The sequence below is a fragment of the Spermophilus citellus genome (assembly GCF_964194105.1).
Source record: "Spermophilus citellus genome assembly, chromosome: 17".
NCBI lineage: Eukaryota > Metazoa > Chordata > Mammalia > Rodentia > Sciuridae > Spermophilus > Spermophilus citellus.
The window spans coordinates 4,874,636-4,898,952 of NC_138199.1; the positions used below are offsets into that span (position 1 = coordinate 4,874,636).

General features: G+C 38.0%; 1 protein-coding gene across 2 annotated transcripts in view; it reads right to left on the reverse strand.

The window, feature by feature from the left end:
- Positions 1–13,584, reverse strand: part of ULK2 (unc-51 like autophagy activating kinase 2) — a 102,492-nt gene extending 88,908 nt beyond the window's left edge. For both annotated transcript variants that reach the window (XM_081270356.1, XM_081270357.1), the window contains exons 1-3: positions 13,446–13,584; positions 12,151–12,243; positions 10,710–10,751 (exon numbers count right to left, since the gene is read on the reverse strand). In XM_081270356.1, coding sequence (XP_081126482.1) covers positions 10,710–10,751; positions 12,151–12,243; positions 13,446–13,535 — 225 coding nt within the window. In that variant the 5' untranslated portion in view covers positions 13,536–13,584. The remainder of the gene's footprint in view (positions 1–10,709; positions 10,752–12,150; positions 12,244–13,445) is intronic.
- Between the last annotated feature and the right edge of the window lie 10,733 nt (positions 13,585–24,317).

Sequence of the window (24,317 nt, forward strand, 5' to 3'; positions counted from 1 at the left end):
CCATAGCAGAACCCCAGAATGAAAAGCCTACAAAACTAGCTTGACTTCCTAACAGCAGGGCTCCACTGACAAATCAGAAAGGAGGCGAGAACAGCCAGCACACAAAAGCTGAGAAGATCAAATTTGTAAGAAATAAATGTTTCCTCACATCAGAAATGAAAACAAAATATATTTATAAGAGTTAAATCATCTTTACTGCGAACCAAATAGTTTTCCTCACAAAACCTGATCAAACCCAAACCAAATATCATGTAATCCTTAAAATAATGAAAAATCATTCAACATTGACAACTTTCAATAATATTTTCTTCTTCTCAAGTATAAAGTACAATATTATCTCAAATCAGTGTTGCTTACTCATGTAACAGCACCATATCCAAATATTGCAGAGAAAAGAGAGAGAGGAATTCTTAAGAAAGGCTCAACAGCCATAAATAACTTCCGATCACTCAACAGAAGAGGTCAAATTCCCATTTTGGTAGGTATTCACAATTTAAGAAGTATACCTAACTATTCAGTTTTCTCCACTTATTCACTATTTAATAAATAATAAATGAAATATCCTGATCTCTCATGCACACCTCCTTTTGCCCACCTTCAAAGCCGTGAAGATCTCATTCTTTTCTCTTAAATACCCCCTCCTTTTAGGCCCCCCTTTACAAAATAGTGCATTTTTAAAAATGAAGTACATAAGTAATATGGAACATTAATCACTATAAGAGACAGGAAAGAGTTAATAAAGAAAAAAGAAAATGTTCTTTTTCTTAACAGAATCAGTCAAGTCACTTATAGACAAATTGAAACAACTGGTATTGGGACACCAAAGAACTTCAAAGACAGGGACTTGTATAATCAGAAAGACTGAGAAGTGAATCAGAACACCAAGAATTTGCCATGGCTACACACTTCACATAAATTCTCCTTTCCTGATACCTAGAAATCCTCATTCTCTGCTTCTCTCCAGCACCTCCAACCCACAAAATTAAAGTCATAGAACTTTCACTCCATCATTCCCCTACTCAAACTCCTTAATAACTAAGAATTAAAACCTGTAAGAGTTAAAACCTAGTTACTGGGCTGGGGATATGGCTCAGTTGGTAGAGTGCTTGCCTGGCATATTGGGTTCAATCCCCAGCACCACCAAAAAAAAAAAAAAAGCATAAAACCATATACTAAAAACCAAAAAGAGATATTATGAACAATTGTAAGCCAATGTGAAAAACAATTTGATGAAAAACACAAAATGATAAGAGAACATTTGAAAAAGCTCTTAGCTATTAAAGAAATTGAACTGTAATTTAAAACCTTTCTACAAAGAAATTCCCAAGATTCAATGTAATCTCAATCAAAATCCTAGGATGTTTTGGTTCTACGGAAACTGAAAAGTTGATTCTAAAATTTATGTGGAAATGGAAAATGTCAAAAGTAACCAAATGTAATCTAGAAGAATAAAAACAAAAATTGAAAGACTTATCACTATGTTTCAAGGCTTAACTATAGTAAGAAAAAAACAATGGTAAAATCCTGAAGTTAGAGAGTTTAGAAATGAGCCCACACATAAGTGGCTACTCATTTATGACAAAGGAAACACTACCAGACAAAAGGAAAAGGGTATTTAGGTCAATAAATGGTTATAGGTCAAATGGCTGCCCATTTGTAAATGTGACTAAATCCTGACCTCTATTTCATGCCAAACATAAAAATCACTTCCAGGTGGATGGCAGAGCTAAATGTGAAAGGCAAAACAATAAAGAATAGAAAAAAAATACAGAATATCTTCATGACTGTAGGGTAGATAAAGTCTTCTTAACTATGACACAAACAACTAAATACAAAAGGAAAATAAACAATAGCATTGACTACACTGAAATCAAGAATTTCTGTTCATTAAAATAAACCACTAATAGAGTAAAAAGGAAAGTTACAGTGTGGGATAAGTCACCTCAAATACATATGTCTGGTAAGACTCAAGTCCACAATAATATAAAGAAATACAGGGGCCAGAGTTGTGGCTCAGTGATAGAGTGCTGGCCTCACATGTGTGAAGCACTGGGTTCGATTCTCAGCACCGCATATAAATAAATAAATAAAGTCCCTAAACAACTAAAAATATATATTAAAATAATATACTTTAGGGTCTAAATTGCTCAGGCTGGACTCAAGCTTGCTATCTTAGCCTCCCAAATCACTTAAATATTACAAGTATATGCCACCATGACTGGCTAATCTCCAACAAATTAATAACAAAAAGGCAACCCAGTGGAAAAACAGGCAAGATATTTCCATATTAATTTCAAAAAAAAGATATTTATTTATTGGTACTGGTGATTGAACCTAGAGGTACTTTGCCATTGAGCTATATCCCCAAGCCCTTTTATATCTTTTATTTTAAGATAGGATCTCACTAAGTAGCTCAAGGCCTCACTAAATTGTTGAGGCTGGCCTTAAACTTGTGATCCTCCTGCCTCAGCCTCCCAAACTGCTGAAATTACAGGTGTCAGCCACCACACCCAGCATCAAAAAGATAATTATATGGCTAATAAACATACAAAATGTGCTCAAATCAGTAGTCAACAGGAAAATGCAAATGAAAATCATAATTAATGTCTAAAATTGCCAAGTGTTGGCAAGGATGTGGAGCAACCAAACTGTCAAACATCTGCTAGTAGGAGTACAAAGCAATTCACTGGCAGTATCTACTAAAGTTGGGCCCCCACATGCCCTATGATCCAGAAATTATTCTCCTAGAGACTGTCCCTAGCTATACTTATTTCAGCACAGAAGAATGGTGAAGGGGAAACTGAAGGAGAAACCACAGCAACAAGCTGTTTTTACTGCTCCTATGTACTTCTTAAGGGGGCGCTGAGGTGGAGAGAAAGTAAAAATGCTATAAAATCAAGAAGGAGGTCAATTTGGAAAAATGTAAAGTCAGGACCAATTAAAAAGAAAAAAAAATGTTTAACTGGGGATGTACCTCAGTGGTAGAGTGCTTGCCTTAGCAGGCTCAGGGCCCTGGTGTCATCCTCAACATGGGGGATGAAAAAATAATAATAATAAAGTTGCATGCTTCCAAAGAATGTTTAGTGTATATATACTTGCATACATGCATTAACAAAGGAAAAAAAGGGCTGGGGTTGTGGCTCAGTGGCAGAGAGCTTGCCTTGCACATGTGAGGCACTGGGTTTGATCCTCAGCACCACATAAAAATAAATAAGCAAAATAAAAATATTGTGTCCGTGTATAACTAAAATAAAAAAAAAAAACAAAGGAAAAAAGAAAGCCCAGGTCAGTGATGTACAATTGTAATCCCAGCTTCTTGGGAGGCTGAAGCAGGAAGATTACAAATTCAAAACCAGCCTGGGCAACCTAGCAAAACCCCATCTCAAAAACATGGGTGTAGCTCAGTGTTAGACTGCTTGCCTTGCATGCAAAGGCCCTGGATTCAAAAGAAATAGAGGGGAGGAATAAAGGGGGAAGGGGGCAGGGAGTAAGAGAGAAAAAAAGAAAAAAAAATCTTTATAAAAGCATATACAGGGGTTGTAGCTCAGCAGTAGAGCATTCACCTAGCACGTGCAAGGCGCTGGGTTTGATCCTCAGCTCCACACAAAAGTAAATAAATAAAATAAAGGTATTGTGTCTAACTACAACTAAAAAAAATATTTTAAAAAAAAGCATATATAGGGCTAGGGATGTGGCTCAAGCGGTAGCGCGCTCACCTGGCATGCACGGGGCGCTGGGTTCGATCCTCAGCACCACATAAAAATAAAGATGTTGTGTCCACCAAAAACTAAAAAATAAATATTAAAAAAAAATTCTCCCTCTCTCTCTAAAAAAAAAAAAAAAAAAAAAGCATATACATAAACTTTAGAGAGATCTCCAAACTGATGGCCAGTAAAAATGATGTTCTTTCAAGTCGATAAAAGTACAAATTGGTCTGGCTGTGTTAATGGAACTTTGGCTTTTACTCTGACAGAAATGAGGAGCCAGTGCTAGAGGAGGAGTGAACCCTGATTTGCATTAACAAAATCATTTTGATAAAACCATTGAGAAGAATACTCAGGATGGAAGCAAAGGAATAGAAACAGGTATCACCAGGCAGTATTTCAAAAAATGTTTTCACAGTTTACATTTCTGTAACTGGCACAAGAGACCATCTTACACTATTCTGTTCTCAACTCTACCAGTGAGAACACTGCACTTTTAAAAAATATTTTTGGGTTTTTTTAGTTGTAGTTGAACACAATACTTTTATTTTATTTTTAAGTGGTGCTGAGGATCGAATCCCGAACCCCACACATGCTAGGCGAGTGCTCTACCACTGAGCCACAATCCCAGGCCCGACTGCACATTTTCATTTCACCAATTGGTTCGGTGAGAAATGACATCTCACTGTAACTTTGATTTACACTTCCCCCGAGTCCTTGTTTGTGAGTATAAATACGTATAGTTATTAGTCATTTTATTTTTCTTATGAGAACCAATAATTTACATCCTTTGCTTATTTTCTCTTTGGATTATCTTTATCAATTTGAGAGAATTTGTACACTTCAGATATCAGCCTATGGCTGTCATGTTGTAAATATTTTCTCAAATTATTTTTTGATAAATTTTTTGTAGTTGTAGATGGGCAGATGCTTTTGTTTATTTTTATATGGTGCTTAAGTATTGAACCCAGTGAACACATGCTAAGCAAGTACTCTGCCACTAATAGAGTAAAAAGCACCAGCTCATTCTCAAACTTTTATTTGCCAATTATGCTTTTTTATACTTTCCTAAAGTATAATTTATATACACTAACACAAACTTAAGTGTAGAGTTCAGTGAATTATAACAAATGTGTGTATATATACTGTGACTATCCTTCCAATAAAAACATGTTATATTTCCATCTCTCCAGAAAGTTCCCTTGTCTCCCTTTGACATCTGTTCCAGCTACCAAGGGGCACTTCTGTTCTGATTTTCCTCATTTCAGACACACTTGCTTAGTTCTGTCTCTTCTTAACATGCTGAGATTCGTATAAGTTATATAGCATGTACTATTTGTTCCTTTTTATGGCTGCATGGTATTTTTTGCCATATAAAAAGTCCCTACTAAGCTATGACCCCAGCCCCCTCCCAACCCCGCTTTTTTTGAAACAGGTTCTCACTAAGTTTCCAAGGCTGGCCTCAAATGTGCAATGCACAGTGGCCCATGCCTATAATCTCAACAGCTTGGGAAGCTGAGGCAGGTGGACTGTGACTTCAAAGCCAGCCTCATCATCTTAGCGAGGCCCGGAGCAACTCAGCAAGACCCTGTCTCTAAATAAAATATAAAAAAAGGATTGGGATGTGGGTCAGTGGTTCTATCCCCAGTACCCCCCGCCCCAAAAAAATTCATTTGCAATCCTTCTGCTCTGACTGTCTTCTCTTGATTTAAAATGTCTTTCTAGGGGCTGGGGTTGTGGCTCAGTGGTAGAGTGCTTGCCTGGCATGCACAAGGCACTGGGTTCGATCCTCAGCACCACATAAATGTAAAATAAAGATATTGTGTCCACCTAAAACTAAAAAATAAACATTAAAAAAAAAATGTCTTTCTAGGGCTAGGGATGTGGCTCAGTGGTAGAGCACTTGCCTAACATGCATGAGGCACTGGGTTCAATCCCCAGCACATTAAAAAAAAAAAAAAAAAAAAAAAAAAAAAAAAAAAAAAAACTAAATAAAGGTATTATGTCCATCTACAACTAAAAATATTTTAAAAATAAAATAAGGGGCTGAGGCTCTGGCTTAGAGGTAGAGCGGCTTCCCTAGCATGTTCAGCTCTCAGCACCACATATAAATAAATAAAATAAAGGTCCATTGACAACAAAAAAATATTTTTAAAAATGTCTTTCTAACCCTTGGAGTATATATTGTCATCTAAATATCATTCTAAGTTTGTTATTATTTATGCTTCATAGTTAAGCCTTTGATTCTTTTGGAAAATGATGAAAATGCAGTTCCAACTTTATTTTTTCTCATCTATGAGTTTTGTCAGCAATCAAAAAAACAGGTAAGTACAGTATTCCTGACAATACTTGCCTCATGCTTAGAATGCGCAAGATTTATCTTAAAAAAACAGACATGACTTCAATCTCCTCCTTTAACATGGTTTTTGCACTATCCTTAGAATAAAGAGCACATCCGGTCCCTGTAACCTCTCCAGCATCATTGAGCACTACTCTCTCTCTTTCTGTGGTCTGGTCACACTGGCCTTCTCCCTGGTCCTCAAACTTAGTGATCTTTCTTGCCTGTGGCCTTTATAAAAAGCTTCATTCTCCCACGCAAGTTCACTTGCTCTTCTACCACCAACCCCTGGCAAATCTGTTTAAACATCTTTAGGGAACCTTTCCTAGATCCACTCTTCTGCCCCCATACTGTTTCCTCCAAGCCCCTCCCAGAGTTCCTTATAGCAGTTGGTACACTTAGAATTACCAACTATTTGCTTATTATCATCTTCCCCTTATATAGTTAAAGCTCCACAAAGACAAAAAACATTTCTGTTTTGTTCACTACTATATTCCTGTACATCTCATTAAATGGCTCAAGTAATATTAATCACAAAGAAATCAGTACGAAAATCATAACACAAGGGCTGGGGCTCAATGGTAGCACACCTGCCTGGCATGTGTGAGGCACTGGGTTCAATTCTCAGCACCACATATAAATAAATAAAGGTCTATCAACAACTAAAAAATAAACATATTTTTTTAAAAAACACAACAGAAGCATCATAAACCAGCAATGGAAAATTTAGAAGAGATACAACATGGTCCATATACTAAAAATTAATGAAATAAAGATAAAATATTTAAAATATTTTCCTACTAAAAATTGCCCCCCAAAAAAGTCACTATTGGTAAAAATAAATTGCTTTAACCTTTTAGAAAACAAAATGATATATCTTTGACCAAGCAATTTCAGGAACACCATAAAACTAATTAAAGATATGTACAACTTTCTCTGCAGCATTGTATCCAAAAGGAAAAGACAAACCAAAGGGCAATAATCGAGTTTTACGTAAATAAATTGTCATTTATTCCTTCAGTGTTATAATTACGAAAATTTAAGATACATTAAGCTTAATAAAAGTTGTATTCATGTATAAAATTATTAATAAATCTCTCATAATGAAAAGCATAAAAATATCGATGACAATGGATTAATATATTTAGAAAAATCTAAGAGAAATACACCAAATTGCTCTCTGGGAATTGTCATTTCTATCTGTCATTCTGACAGTGTTTGATAATTGTAACTAGGAGCAAAAAATACTCTTGTAATCAGAGAGAGAAAATGTGTTTTAAGTGTCATCTGAACTGATATTTATGTCAAAAGTTCTCAATTTGGGGGCCAGGGATGTAGTTCAGTGGTAGACATGTACTTAGCAGTTTTGGTGCTAATTCAAACCCAACACCAAAAAAAGAAAAGTTCTCTCTTTTAAAAAACAGATGGGCTAGGAATGGTGGCACACACCTGTTATCTCAGTGACTCAGGAGGCTGAGGCAGGAGGATCAGAAGTTAAAGGTCAGCCTCAGCAATTTAGTGAAGCCCTGAGCAATTTAGCAATCCCTGTTTGAAAATATAAAATCAGAAAAGCTGGGGATATGACTTAGTGGTTAGGTACCCCTGTGTATGTATACACACACAAATACACACACACACATACACACACACACACACACACACGTAATTTCTAAATTTTTATATATAATTTATATATAATATATTTATTTATTTTATAAATATTTATTTATATTGATGTAGCTCAGTGGTACAGCAACAGCATGACTGAGGCCCTGGGTTCTAACACCAATATTTATAAATAAATTTTAAAAAGCATAAACATACACTTTAGACAGATCTCCAAAACTGATGGTCAGTGAACATGATGTTCACTTCAAGTTGATAAAAGTACTAGTTTCTAAACTTAGTGTACCCCTTGATAAACAATCAGAATCAAGGAAGAAAATCTAAAATACTAGATTGAGACCGTTTACTTGATAGCTAAATGCTCAAAACGACATTTATTTCACTGATATTTCTTAAGTTTATTTTACACATTAGTTCCAATAGTATACAGTGTACAAAATAATAAAACATTTTAAAACAGTCACCTTGAAATTCAGAGTTTTTGAGTACATGTCTCCCTAATGTTATCTCATTCTACAACCACAACTGGTACTTAAAAATACTTCTCATTCTGACAGAAAAAAATCTAAGTATACTCCACTATGAAAGCAAAACAGACTCAGCAATATTGGGGTTTTCCGTACCTCTCTAGAAAAGGGAAATTGAGAGTTAATATTATTTAACAATTTTTGTACTAGGCACTGGCTTGTACCACTTGGTGCCCTCTATCCATAGAATCTAAGACAAACTACCCAAACAGCTCTGAAGAGAATAGACATTTCAACTAGGGACTGTGAGATGAGTTTTGTTTTGAATTTAAAGGGTTTTTTCTCCTTTTCTATATTGCTTTGAATTTCCTTAATGAAGGAATAAATTACACCTTTTTAAATAGGTAATAAAATATACCCAGAACACTCATATATTCTGTAGGGGAATTTAAACTGCAAATGTGAAGCACAATAATACTCTATTTTTTTTTAAATATACTTTTTTTTGAGAGAGAGAGAGAATTTTTTAATATTTATTCTCTAGTTTTCGGCGGACACAACATCTTTGTTTGTATGTGGTGCTGAGGATTGAACCCGGGCTGCATGCTACCGCTTGAGCCACATCCCCAGCCCACAATAATACTCTATAATCAAAAACTTTAATTTAGCATTAAGTAACAAACATGCTGTATTTCTTTTATCTAATAGGTTTTATCTAAAACATTCTGAACTATAACTATGAAATATAACTGTGGATTAAAGTTAAATTGTTGCTTTCAAAAAACATCAGAAAGGGGCTGGAGTTGTAACTCAGTGGCAGAGCGCTTGCCTAGCACATGTGAGGCACTAGGTTCGATCCTCGGCACCACATAATGAATAAATAAATGAAATTTTTAAAAAAAAACTTTAAACCTGCGCAGGTTATTAATCTGGTACTTCCAATTCTTAAACTTAAAGAAATAAACATATGGGGGCCAGGGTTGTGGCCTAGTGGTAGAGCGCTCATCTAGCATGCGTGAGGCACTGGGTTCAATCCCAGGACCACATAAAAATAAACAAAGGTATTATGTCCATCTATAACTAAAAATATATATAAAAAAAGAAATAAACATATGTTCAGAAGGGATACACTATTTTTCTGTAATGGCAAAAAGAAATATTAAGTGGATTTAGTTTCTTTGTAGCACAACATGACATCATAAAAAATTAGTACACAGGGCTGGGGTTGTGGCTCAGGGGTAGAGTGTTCACCTAGCACATGCAAAGCCCTGGGTTCGATCCTCAGCATCACATAAAAACAAATAAAATAAATGTATAAAAAAAATTAGTACACAGGGTTGGGTTGTAGCTCAGTGGTAGAGAACTTGCCTCACATGGTGAGGCATGGGGTTCGATCCTCAACACCACATAAAAGTATTGTACCCATCTACGACTAAAAATACTTTTTTAAAAAGTAGTGCATGTTTTGAAAGCATATGTAGAACAGTCCATTTCGTTTCACCCCACTAAAATTAAGCACACTGAGAGCAAGAACTTTATTTTTTTTATTCCTAGCACTTAGTACAATGCTTGGCATATGGTAGCCACTCAAAAATTTGCAAAAATGAATGAATTTGAATAATGTAAATGAATACAGAAAAGTTTTTAACTAGAAGTAAAAATAACAGAATCACATAATATATCCATTTGCTTTACTGGAATTCAACTGTAAAACCAAGCAAAACAAACGAAATGTAAATCATGCATACGGATCTGCCCTAGAGTGGAGAGAAAACCTGAATCTGCAGTTCTCTCCTTATGTCTGTCTTCATAGCTCTCACACAGTGAACACCACAGTAGCCACGTGTGATTTAAGTTATATAAAAGAAAAAAAATTAAACATAATATGGACCAACTAATTGAACTGGCATACTACCCAGAACACAGTACTTTTCTCCAAAGCTGGCCTCTTAAAAGGACTTCCAAGAATAATTCTGACAACAGAAAAATTTCACCTTAGAAGATGACTAGAACACAGCTTTCCCACATACAAATACAATGCAATTCTATTTTATGCCATGTTGACAACTATAGCTGTACCTGAGAAACATGCACAGTGTTCTTGTTTTTATTCATTTTATTCTTTAACATTTCTTTTATGATTTACAAATGTTGTTTTCATAACTTAGCAAAACCCTGTCTTAAAATAAAAAATAAGAAAGTATTGAGGATGTGGTTCACTGGTTTAGCACCCCTGATTTCAATCCCTGGTACCAAAAAAAAGAAAAAACATTCTATTAAGTTTTTAAATAGCCCACAAAAGTCCTTTTCACATTTATCATGGAAATGCTATATCTGATGTCAGTACTCCTGTACTTGACCTAAAACAATACTACCCCTATGGTATATTTTTAATTGTTAATAAATTTACTCACACAACGCTTTTTAGCCTACTGCTATATGCTACCTTAAAAATTTCTTAACTAATAAACATGCCATTCATACTGTATCTTTTCAAAAAGAACTGACAATTTTTAATTAAAATTTACTTAAATATATATGAAATAGAAAAAACAATAATCCAAAATAAGTTACCTGAACATCATAGAGTGCTACAATATTTTCGTGCTGAAGTTCCTGTTAAGGAAATTGAGAAATAAATAAAGATACTAGTAATTTTAATATATTTCAGTGTGTAAATATAAATTAAAGTATACATATACATATGTTCTAGCATATCACACCTTTATTAATAGCCTGGAATAATTCAATTTATTACAAGGAAATAATATGTCTGACCAAACTTTATTTGGGATCTAAATATTTTCTTTACCACAATATTTTTGGATTTCTAGTAAAATGAGTACTCTCCTTTACAAAGCAAATGTTACTTAAATAGAGCCAAAGACTTTCTACTACTTTTTTCTAGTTTTCTAAGTTTGATATTCTTTGTAATGGCAATGGAGATAAAATTCCAAAGTGCTTTTAAAAAGCATATTATAAGCTTGCAAGAAAACAAACTATAATTCTTAGCCCAAAGAACTGAAACTCTTTCCAAAGAACTCTCAGCAGGATAATTATGAGGAAAGCTGGTGAGTGTTGGGTGAAGGTTCCATGCTCATTTTAGTTTGGGAAACACTGGGTTAAGTACACTGAAACTGGTAAGATTTTTCACTTTAATGAGCCAAGTGTTTTGTGACTGCCCAAATATTTAGTAAACAGGATTTTCCAAATTTATTTAACCATGGAACCCTTTTTTCCTCAAAGCCTCTCCCTTGGATTATACTGGCTGTAAATCATCTAAAAAAAACCACCTCTAAGGAAAATAACTTTCTTCAATTTATAAGGAAAGAAAAAAGACCCCAAGAGTCCCCACTATTCCCCAAAATTTAATTATATGTGTAAGAGGTCAACATTAGAAGAAAACAATGTATCAGATGAGACTGCCTGGCCCTTTTCTCAAACAGTAACACAATAACTAGAAAAAAGAAATTTGAGAAACTAAAATCAGTCTTCACAGAATCCCTGTAAGTTTGGCCAAGAACCACAAGTATCTATTTTTTAAAAATTATTATTAGTTCTAATTAGTTATACATAACAGAAAAATACATTTCAGTTCCTAAAAACCGCCTCAGAAAGTCAGGAGCTCTGGGGCACACCAGTAATCTCAGTGGCTCTGGAGGCTGAAGCAGGAGCATTTCAAACTCAAAAATCAGCCTCAACAATTTATCCAGGTTCTAAGCATCTTAACAAGACCTTGTCTCAATAAAAATAAAAATAAATAAAAATTAAAAGGCCTGGGACCATGTTTTAGTGTTCAAATACCCCTGGGTTCAATCTCTGGAACCAAAAAAACAACAACAACAAAAAAAAAAAAAACAGCTTCAGAGCAAAAAACTGATCATGCAAAAATGAGCAGCAGCTGAATTCTCAAACTTGGGCTCAATTACCAAAATGGCAAAGAATGTCATTACATATTCATTAAATTTAGAATAGTCTTTAACCTAGAATATTACACTGCATAAAAGTAACATACCTTTAAGATTTTAATTTCCTTTCCAAGCAGTATTTGTGATTTTGACAAGTTCTTTTTATTAATACTTTTAATAGCTACCTCCCAATCAGTTTTCTGAAAAGAAAAACAATGTCACTCCTGGATAGTATTACATAGAAACAACTCAACAGAAAAAAATCTATAAGCACAAAGATCCTTTTAACAAATAAATGTATGGCACTTGGGAAAATGAAAAAGAACCTCGATCTCAACAAGAAAATGGTCTCATAAATTATATTTTAACAAGCCAATGTCCTACAACACAGCTACTAAAAACTGCAAATATGAAGTCCAAAACAGGAACTGGCATCAAATGAAAAAATACAGTTTACAACCACCTAAGAATTATGGATAAATGTGTTTACAAATTTGGAAAGTGATATGGTTAACTGAAAACAGTATTTGTTAGCTTGACTAGATTATAGGTGTTTTAATTTTTTTTTCTTGAGTTTTTCCTTACTTTCATAACAAATGAAAAGTAAGACAGCCCACTTCTAACATGCCCCTTGGCAACTATCACAACAGTCCAAGCCTTTATAATTTCCACCACTCCCAATGTGCCTTCCCAAATTCTTTAGATTCTAAAACCTCATGTGACCTTTCTTGCGAAACAGCAAAGGCTTTTAAAGAATCTCTTAAAGGCTAGAACATGCGTTCTTCTTTATTTTCATTATAAATGAAGCGTCCAACTATCTTTTCCACTCGGGGCCCTTCTAACCAGGAGGGGAAGATAGTACGGAGCTCCTCGGGGTGTAGAGGAACAAATGCTGGGAAAAGTAATACTTCCCAGTTTGAGAAAGCCTCAGGCGGGAAACCCGCCCATTTTCCGCTGGGTCTGCAATTATCATCCTCAAAGGTGACAAGTCCCGGCAACCCAGGGCTGGAGCTGCGAGGGACCAAAGGTCCATGATTGAGCCTCCAGAGATGCAAGGAACAGTGCTAATCATTTGGGTTAACTTCAGGTGGAAAAGCTTGCCTGGGCGGCTTACGGGGTCGAAACCCTCAGCGCACTACTGACTAGGAGGGGACATCAATGACCCGGCGCCCGTCGGTAGGTGGAGCGCTGCCTAGAAGGAGGCTCCGGCCTCAAAACAATCCTCGCACTACCAAAACAAACCCCGCGACACTGACAGCGCGCACAATGGCAGGCCCCAGGCGGCAAGCCATGATAGGGGGACCTCGACTCCTGCGGCTTGGTCAAGTTTCAGGACCCCTTAGTCGGGCTGCGGCCCAGGGGTCCCGGCCTCGTCCTGGCCAGCTGGGCAGGCAGCGCTCACCTGGCGGTGCCGCCCCCGGAAAACCACGGCGAAGGCCCCGTGTCCCACGAGGTCCCTCTTGCTGTACTCGAAGTCGCCCACCACCTCCATGGCCGCGCCCGGGGGGCATACAGCGGGCGGGCAGGCGGCGCGACGAACCGGGATCAGCACCGCGGGCTCGCGAACCCCAAGCGCGCCCGCGGGCAGCGGGACTGGGGCAGCCGCGGCCCCGGGCCCGGGCGGACACTCATGCCGTAAGGCCGGAGCGGAAATGGGGGAGGCCGCCGCGCGGAGCCGAGGTCAGCGAGGCCTGGCCCGGCCCCGGACGCTCCTCATGGCCCGGCCCGCCGCGAGCTCTTTGGCGAAGCGGCCTCGGCGATGCCGGGCCAGGGGCTCCGTCGCCGTCACTGTGCGACTCCGGAGTCGCACACGCACCCGAAAGAGGTGCGGCACCTGGTCCTCCCCATCCCCAGCTTGCTCGGCCGCCAAGGCCCTCTCCGCCCGGGGCGCTGCTGCTGTGGCAGCCGCCGCCCTAAAACCCGCACAGCCGCTGTTCTTTCGTTTCCCCGCCTCGCGGTAGCGCCCAACGCACACGAACTGGGACGCCGGCCGCTCCGGTGCCGACTGCCGGCCCTCCGCGACGTAAGCACGTCTTGTAGGACGCAGCACGCGGCAATGCCCGCTCCTTCCGCTGAGAAAAGGAGTTCGTGCATCTGGGCGCGGCGCCCTCAGCCAAAGCAAATCCAGAGGCACTGAGGCAAGGAAGGTGCGGGCTCGTGCGGCCAGAGGTAGTTACCAGCTGCAGGCTCCGAGCTGGCGCTGGGAGCCGATTAGAGCCGGCCACGCCCTGGCTTTGAGTCCGCTTGCCAGGAAGCGGGCTTCAGAGAAACCCGTATTGAACACCATTTGCAGGCGGGACGGGGGTATTGCTTGTGCAGTGTAGACCCCCAGGAGTCCAGGGAGGGCAAAGGAGCAATTCCCAGAACCCGGGCTTTCCCTTGACCTCTCAAACCAGAATGCATACTGCAGACTTTCTCCCACCCTTCTTAGGCTTTGCTCTCTCCGGGTCTCTAAAGGGATTCTGTCCTGCAGGGATTCCTCACGTTTGGGGGGCTCCCTGGCCTCTGTGAAAAGCTGATGACAGTGCAGGAAGCCCTTCTCAGAGAAATGCTTATGCCCGCAGAGGTAATATTGTACATATTTGTATGGTCTGTCCTAGGCAAGTGACCTGCAAGTTTGACCTCGGGTTTACCTTTGACGGCTTTAAGGAAAATTTCTTTTTTTTTTTAATGCTTTTATTTTGTTTGTTTATTATTATTTTTTTAATGTGGTGCCTGGGAATCGAACCCAGTGCCTCGTGCATGCTAGGCAAGGGCTCTACCACAGACCCACAACCCCAGCCCCTTTAAGGAAAATTTCTTTTGTACCTAATTATTAAGGTTGTTCAAGTAACAAGGAGCTTCTTTGTCAACTTCGAGGAAGTCTTTCATGAAACCATTTTATAAACAATACGCTTGAAAATGACAAAGAAAACTCAGGCCCCTAAAAACTCAACGTGTTTTTAGGGTTTTTGCTTTCCTGTTATCTCTTACCACCTCAATAACATTGCCTATCCCTGCACTCCCAACTCTGAAGGCCAAGCAAGGACCCTAAAAAATTCCAGCCTTATAGCAATCAATTCAGAATTCCAAGAGAAACCTCTGTTTTCACTCCATTTTCTGTTTCTAGTAACACAATACCACAAACTGAGTAAGTAGGTTAGTCAATTTTCCATTGCTGTTACAAAATACCTGAGGCTGGATCCTTTATAAAGAAAATAGGTTTATTTAGCTCACAAAGAGCTAAATATTTGGCTGAAAGTCCGAAGTGTGTAGCACCAGCTCTGGTAAAAGCCTCATGGCAAATTGCATCATGATGGGAGTGGTGGGAGATGGCGAGATCACATGATGAAGCCAAAGAGTGGGAAGAAGCCAGTTTTGTTCTTTTGTAATGATTCACTCTGGAGAAAACTACCTAGGATCCCAGAACTATATTAACCCCTTCTAAGGGTGGCACCGCTAACAGCCTCTCACTAGGATCCACCTCTTAAACATGTCTCACCACCTCAACAACACCACATTAAGAACCAAGCTTCCAGCACATGAAACTGTGTGGGGCTAAGATCCAACCATATCCAAACCATAATCAGCAAGTCATAAAGAAAAAAAGATTTACACTGATTCACAGTTCTTGCCTCCAAATTGAGGGGACACATCTGGCAATGACTTTCTTGCTGAAGAGTCACATGGTAGCATTACAATAGAAGAAACAGGGAGCAAGAGAGGAACCTAGCCAAACTGGCTCCCCTTCTTCCCTCACTAGCCCCAGCAATCCTGGGGATCCAACACAGGGCCTCATGTATGCTAAGCAGGTGCTTTACCCCTGAACTACATCCCCTGCCCCAATCTGGCTTATATAGCAGACTCACTCTCAAAGCAACCCATTAATCTACTCGTGGAATGCACAGGTTAACCCATTCATGAAAGCAGAACCAGAATTACCTGTGAGAGGTCCTGTATCTTTTTTTCTTTATTTTTTTTTTATTTTTATTTTCTTAGTTGTCAATGGACTTTTATTTATTTATTTATATGCAGTGCTGAGATTCGAACCCAGTCCCTCACATGTGCTAGGCAAGTCCTCTACTACTGAGCTACAACCCCAGCCCAGGTCCTGTTTCTTAACATCTCATGATGGGGATTAAATTTCAATATGAGTTTTGGAAGAAGCAAACCATATTTAAACCGCCTTCCTCACACCCTCAAAATGTAAGGGCTTGGGGCTTCTGTCCCCACCACTGTGCACACTCACATAATTGATCCCTACTTCAAAATCTGGCCTTGGTGGTTGTGTTAGACTCTGAACGTCTGGAGCCTTCAAATTGAGAACAGCCACAACCTCATTGGATTATTAAGGGGAGTAACTGAGCTAAAAGTAAAAATAATAACAATGATGATGATGACAAATGAGCTAAAAGTGTAAAGTGATCAGATCATCTCCTGGCACAAATAAAGAACTATTGAAGTCTTGGTTAAGTATGGTGAAATCAGGGCTGAGGCTGGGGCTCAGCGGTAGAGCACTCGCCTAGCACGTGCGAGGCCCTGGGTTCCATCCTCAGCGCCACATAAAAATAAATAAGTGAAATACAGGTATTGTGTCCAACTAAAAAAATAAAATATTTAAAAAAATATAGTGAGGGCTGGGGATGTGGCTCAAGCGGTAGCGCGCTCGCCTGGCATGCGTGCGGCCCGGGTTCCATCCTCAGCACCACATACAAACAAAGATGTTGTGTCCGCCGAGAACTAAAAAATAAATAAATAAATAGTAAAATTTAAAAAAAAAAGATAAAAAAAATAGTAAAATCAAAGCTACTCCGAGGCGCTATATATATATATATATATATATATATTTTTTTTTTTTTTTTAAATATTTTTTAAAAAACAGACCCCTTGGGGATCCCATCCCCACTCTTCTCCATCTACTCCCCAGGTGATTTAAAAGTGAACAGAGACCCAATTTCTCAGCTTCAGGGATAAACCATCTATACCTGCTAAGGCCAGTTTATCTGCAGACATCTGGAGAATTCACTTCCCCAAAAGCAATGAGTGTAAAATGTTGGGAGAGCAGGGTGGCAGCGGAGGGAGACAGCACAGCTGGAGTAGGGCCGGCAGCAGTTTTCACAGTGTCTAGCTCACATCCTGGAGAACCAGAGGATAACCCCCTCGGGCTGCCAGAGTCAGAGAAACGCAGGCTTCAGCCTCTGTCCCTGGAGCAGCTCTCAGTCTGATGAGTCACCTCACCGTCCAGATGAGGACCCAAGTGTAATCTGTTAGTTGAACCAATGGAATCGATGGATATTTTACACATATCTGTGTCTCCATGTTTTGGTGATGAGATACAATCCATAATCCCTAAAAGTCCTAAAAGACCCTAAAACTCCCATTTACAAGGTTGTATCTGTTAGAAACACATATATGTTTATATATGTACATGTATGTACATATTTTATATATGTGTGTAAATATATGTATATGTATGTATATATTTTATATATGTATGTATATGTGTGTATACATACATACATACATAAAAATATATTTACACACATATATAAAATTTTGAGATGTTTTAATGCCACTAAAAATCACATCCCCACCCTAGGGCGTTACAAAGGTATTAATTAAGAAGCCACCTCTAGGCCCTTAGTGTAAACATCATTTGCGTCCTGTATTCAAGGCTAAGCACCTGTAGCTCACCCATATAAGGATATTTTTTTACATTGACCCTAATTATCAAAAGAAGTGGTGGGGGGTTGGGATTGTGGCTCAGAGGAAAAGCGCTCACTTAGCATGCGTGAGGCCCTGAGTTCGATCCTCAGCACCACATAAAAATTAAATAAAGGTATTGTGTCCACCTACAACTAAAGAAAAAATATATTAAAAAAAAAAAGAAGAAGAAGTGGTGGGGTAGGAAGAGCTTTGCTAAAGAAATGTTTAGTTAGGACTATGTGGGTAACAAATAAGAAGAATCAAATGTGATAAAGTTAAAAGTAAAGAAATGGAGGCTGGGATTGTGGCCCAGTGGCAGAACGCTTGCTCGCTTGTGTGAGGCACTGGGTTTGATTCTCAGCACTGCATATAAATAAATTTTAAAAAGGTCCATTGACAACTAAAAAATAAATAAAATAAAATAAAAATTTAAAAAGTAAAGAATTGGAGATAAAGGTACAGGTGCACCTCTCTCTGGAGTTTCCAGGCAGGGCCTTCAAAGCAAACTACCAATAGAACTAGGGACCTAGAGAAGACCACTCTCTCCTCTTGTCACAAACCTCCAAAGTGGCTAAAAGATAAGCACTGATAGCCATCAGTCTGATATGCAGATGCTAATTCACATTAAGGGAGTGGGGGCTAGGGAAGAATAGAATTACTTTAGATTAGGTACAGCAGAGTGAAGGGAGGGGAGGGGGTTTGGGGGTAGGAAGGACAGTAGAATGAATCAGACATAATTATCCTATGTACATATATAACTACAGGATAGGTGGGATTCCACATCATGTATAACCAGAAGAATGAGAAATTACACTCCATTATATATGATGTATCAAAGTGCATTCTACTCTCATGTACAATTAATTAAAACCAATTTAAAAAAATTTTTAAATCTCAAATCCAAATTCAGAAGGGATTATTATCTTTACAACTTCAGTCAAGGTGCTGGGCAGTGAACGATCATCCAAAGCTGAGGAGTAGAACTGAGGAAGTCTGGGTCACCTTGTATAACTAAGGCTGCTCCCAATGCAGCTAGCAGGTGGGTCTTTGTTGTTGTTTTGGAACAGAGGATTGAACCTGAAGGCACCTTACCTTTGAGAGACATCCCCAGACAGGTTCTGGATGGACTCCAAATCTTTTTAAAAAAAAAAAAATATATATATATATATATATATATATATATATATATATATATTTTTAGTTGTAGATGGTCACAATATCTCAATTATTTATTTTTATGTGGCGCTGAGGATCAAACCCAGCACCTCACATGTGCTAAGCAAGCGCTCTACCGCTGAGCTACAACTCTAGCACCAGCCTCCAACTCTTAATCTACCTGCCTCAGCCTCCCAAATTGCTGGGATTACAGACTTGTGCCAAGGCACCAGACCAGTCAACAGGTGTTGAGGGAAAGAAGTGATTCCCCAGAAGCAGGGACAGAATAGGTACCCCAAAAAAGTGTTCGACATAGTGGCAAGGGATGATATCTAACTTTATTCTAAAATAGTTGATTGGATTCATTTTCAGTTCTTAATTTATCCTATTAACGATACATGTATGTGAATATATGTGAACAAACAGGTACATATGATAAACTATTGAAAGGTTTCAGTATCTGTTAGTAAAAGGTACAATAGTAACTGCAATGAGAGACAAAATTAATGATGAATGTAAAATGCTAAAATAAATTCATTACTTCATCAGCCCAATGATGTAGGATTTTCTGGTAGTGAAGGGCCTCCTATGAAAATCAATGAGAGAAGTATTCTGCTTGGCAGGAGACACTCTAAGATTTAGGAGAGTAGCCACTTCATTATTATCTTCAAATCACATCGTTGGTATTGCTTCTATTTTGGTTAGATTGTTTCTGCTTTGATCATGAATTGCTGATGATTTGAATTTCTTGTAAATAGTTAAGAGTGTGGTGTTTGGGTATTTGTTTGTGAAGGAAGTTGCAATAAAATATGGAAAATGAGCACATAAAAGGAAGGGACAGTGAAGTTTGTATATGTTTCTTAAAATTTTGAAGAAATATTATAACCGCAAACCTTTGGAATCATAAACATAAATCTTTTAAAGTGGTAATAATAAACTTCAGCCTAGGAATCTTCTGATACAATGCAAAATTGAGAATGGCAGGGAGCAGTTTTGGGGGTTTCTGTTTTTGTTTTTTAGGCACTAGGGATTGAAACCAGGAGCACTTAACCACTGAGCCACATCCTCAGCCCTTTTGATTTTGAAACAGAGTCTCATTAACTTGCTTAGGGCCTTGAGAAGTCGCTGAGGCTGGTTTTTAACTTACCATCATCCTGCCTAAGCCTCCCAAATTGCTGGGATTATAGGAATCCACCACCACACTTGGCAGGAGCAGTTTTAATATTGTACAAAAATCAGTCTAAAATGTGCACTTCTGCTATTTATGGTAGCACATACCTATAATCCTAGCAACTCAGGAGCTGAAACAAGAGAATCACAAGTTTGAGGGAGACTCAGAAACTTAATCCAGACCCTCAGCAACTTAGGGAGACCCTGCCTCAAAATAAAAAATAAAAAGGACTGGACTGGGGTAATGTAGCTCATCGTAAGTGCACTCCAAAATAAACAACAATTTAGCTATTTCAACCCAGAATATGAGTGACTTACTTTGTTACTGTTACATAATCAGTAGCTTAAAAATTCATATATTTCATAGGAATGGCAATAATGTTTTACTAATGCTAATGGTTGAAATAAAGAACATTTGTGGGCTGGGGATGTGGCTCAAGTGGTAGCGCGCTTGCCTGGCATGCCCAGGGTGCTGGGTTCAATCCTTAGCACCACATAAAAATAAAAAAATAAAGATGTTGTGTCAAAAAAAAAAGGATGTTGTGTCCACCGAAAACTAAAAAATAAATATTACAAAATTCTCTCTCTCTCTTTGAAAAAAAGAGAGAATATTTGCAAACATCACTGAGATACATTTCAAATAATATCATGTCTGTTTCCCAAATAAATATTTGAAATGCCAAAACACCTAAAAGAAATATTTTTCTCCACTTTCCACATTTTAAAAAAGATATTTTACTGATGAGACAATAAAGAAAATGAACTTTTAAAACATAGTACTGGGGATTGAAGTTAGAACCTGGCACATGCTAGACATGTAGCACTCTACCAATGAATTGCATCCTCAGCTCCTAAAATTTAAGATGAAAAACATCTTAAATTTTTTAAAAAATTTTTATTTTTTAGTTTTAGGTGGACATAGTACCTTTATTTTATTATTTTTATGTGGTGCTGAGGATCGAACTCAGTGCCTCACGCATGCCAGGCAAGCGCTCTACCACTGAGCCACCTTCCCAGCCCCAAATTTTTTAAAAAAATTTAATCAGAAATTTAAACAGACTCTACCGTGTGCTTTTTTTTTTTTTTTTAATGAGCATCTTTGGCCACTATGGGATTTTTTTAGTACCTTAAAAAAGAATGAGACCAATACAGATGTCTCATCAAAATCTGGATTTTTGTTCTCTCTCATAAAACAAAGTCTTTCTAAAATGACCAAACAGCTGTCTAAGATTGGGTTCTCCAGAAACAGATGCTGGTTCATCTTGCTAATACCACTGTCTATTGCTGAGATCCTGAAGGAGCTGATAGCTGGAGTCTGTGTTTCCCCAGTGGGAACCACCTCCTTCTTCCAAAGGGAGTCTGGGCAGCACACCTCTGAGGCTACTACAACTACTTAGAAAATTTGAAAGGCAGGCTGTAATTTTCCAATATTATCAATGCCACATCTGTCTGTGTGTTTATTTGTTTTTAATTCTGGGGATCAAACCCAGGGGCACTTTACCACTGAGCTATGTCCACAACCCTTTTTAATTTTTATTTCGAAATAGGGGAAACAGGGTCTCACTAAGTTGCCCAATTTGGGCTTGACCTCACAATCCTCCTGTCTCAGCCTCCAGAGTTACTGGAATTAAAGTCATGAAACACCACACCCCACTGTTGTGTTTCTTTTTTCCATATAGAATCATTTTAATAATATACTTAAAATGCAAATTTTAAGACTGAAGATTGTTTAGTGAGTCTTGCAAATAATGTGGAACAATAACTGAAAGCATATATTAATTTTTTTCCAAGTACTGGGAATAAAACCCAGGGGCACTTTACCATTGAGGTACATCTCCAATTTTTTGTATTTATTTTGAGACACGGTCTCACTAAGTTGTCCAGACTGGTCTGAAACTTGGAATCCTCTTGCCGCAGCCTCTCAACTCACTGGGATTACAGGTGCGCACACCTGGTTAAGCACATATTCAATTTGACTGTCAGTGCTCAAGAAAATTTATTTCAGTGAGAAATATGCATATGAAAACTTTCTTGTGGGACATAGCTCAGTATAAAGATGTGCTTAACATGTATGAGGTCCCGAATTTGATCCCCAACATAAAAACAAATAAAAACGAGAAGAAATTTTTGATATTAAATTTTGTACTGATAGTGCCAGTGTAATACTAAGGGGAAAATCTAGTGTTTCAACCAAACATTAAGATAATTTTCAGATATTTGGCTTTTAGTCATTATATTCAATTATCTCTGGATGATACAATACATTTGTAAATTAAGTAAATCATTTTAAGTCTTTCCTTAATAAATTTTATATTTACTGCCAGATGTCAAATACACTGAAGGGAAAATGAAATGAATATCTGAATATTGGAATTAAAATATTGACAACTGAATGAAGTCCTGGACCTTGACAGGCAGTTGTTGCCCTGGATGACAAACCAGCTAAGAAATGCTATCAATTCTAATTGATAAAGTCTAATAAAAATTGTAAAACAGGAGTGGCTAACAAAGTAATAAGTAGTGGGCACAGTGGTGCATGCCATAATCTCAGCAACTCAGGAGGCTGAGGCAGGAGAATTGCAAATTCAAGGCCAGCCTGGGTAACTAGTGGGACCCTGTCTCAAAATAAAAATTAAAAAAGGACTGGGATGTAGCTCATTGCAGGGTGTCCCAGGGTTCAATCTCCAGTACTGGGGGGCTGGGGGGGGATTCAGCTGGGCTGGAGATGTAGCTCAGTGGTAGAACATTTGCCTAGCATACACCATGCCCTGGGTTTTGTTCCCAGCATTGCACAAAGAAAAGTGAAGTTGATAGATCAATTTAATGGTTATCAAAATATGAACTTAGAGGTCTCCTGCAGGTCTCCAAGACACATTCAGGGGTTCTATGAAGTCAAAACTATTTTCATAATAATACAAACTGATGATTTGCCTTTTTCACTGTGTCAGTATGTGAACTGAGATTGCAAAATCAGTGATGGATGAAATATCTGGCATTTTAGCAGAATCTGAACAATGTCACTAAAATGTACTAGTTGTCATCATGTTTTTCACCACTATGTCATTTCCAAGATAAAAAAATAAAATTAAAAAGCCAGTTTCTCATAAGAAATATTCTTGGTGCAGCATTACTGATTTTCTAAGATCTCAATCTTAAGTACATTTTTTAATACCGTGTGTGACAAAAATGGGAAGTCCACACAGAGCACTTCTACATACTGAAAAGCATGGCCGGCTCTAGGAAAAGCGTTTGTCCTATGTCAGCCACCATTTTCATGGAATGCATTTTTACTTGAAAGGACAACTGACAAACTGGCTATTCAGATTTGGTATTTAAAAGACATTTTTTCCTTAAAACAGAAGAATTGAGCCTGTCATATCAAGAAAAATAATACCCATAGTATTGCTGAGAATAAAATTTGAGTTTCCGAGCAAAAATCATGATTTTATAAAACAGTAGTTCACCATTGTGAGCATGATAGCTGAAATACATTTCTGATGAGAGCTGGTTAACAAATGTGATTTTTAAGTGTTGTATAATAAAGTATGTAAACATTTGGAAGACCTGCATAAACCCAATATTTTCCAAATAACCAATGCATGATTAAAAAAACCACTGATAGGTAAAAGTTCCATTCAAAGAACAAAATCCACCAATAGATTTTAATCTAGAGTATGAAAAGTTTGCTGATATGGTTCAGAGCCTACATTGTAATGAACCTGTTTGTCGTTTTTTTTTTTTCCCCCAATACTAGAAATAGAGCCCAGAGTTATTTTACCACTCAGCTACATCCCCAGTTCTTTTTATTTTTTAATTTTATTATTATTTTTTAGTACTGGGATCTAGAACCCAGGGGCCTCTTTATCACTGAACCACATCCCCAGCCCTTTTTATTTTTTATTTTGAGATAGGGCCTCACTAAGTTGCTGAGGCTGGCCTCCAACTCATGATCCTAAGCCTCAGCCTCCTGAGCTGATGGGACTACAGGTGTGTATCACAACAATCAGCCATTGTAAATAACCTTGAAGAAACAACCACTTGTCAAATTTTGCTGCAGCATCAGAGAAGATTATCCAAAAGGCTATTAAAATACTTGTCTCTTTCTTAACTACTTACCTAAGAGGCCATATTTTCTTTATATACTTCAACCAAAACAAATTGAATCAATCAAACAAATTGAATATAAATATAGATATGAGAGTCCAGTTGTTTTCTGTAAGCCAGACAGACAATAAAAGACTTGCAAATATCTCACCAATTTTTT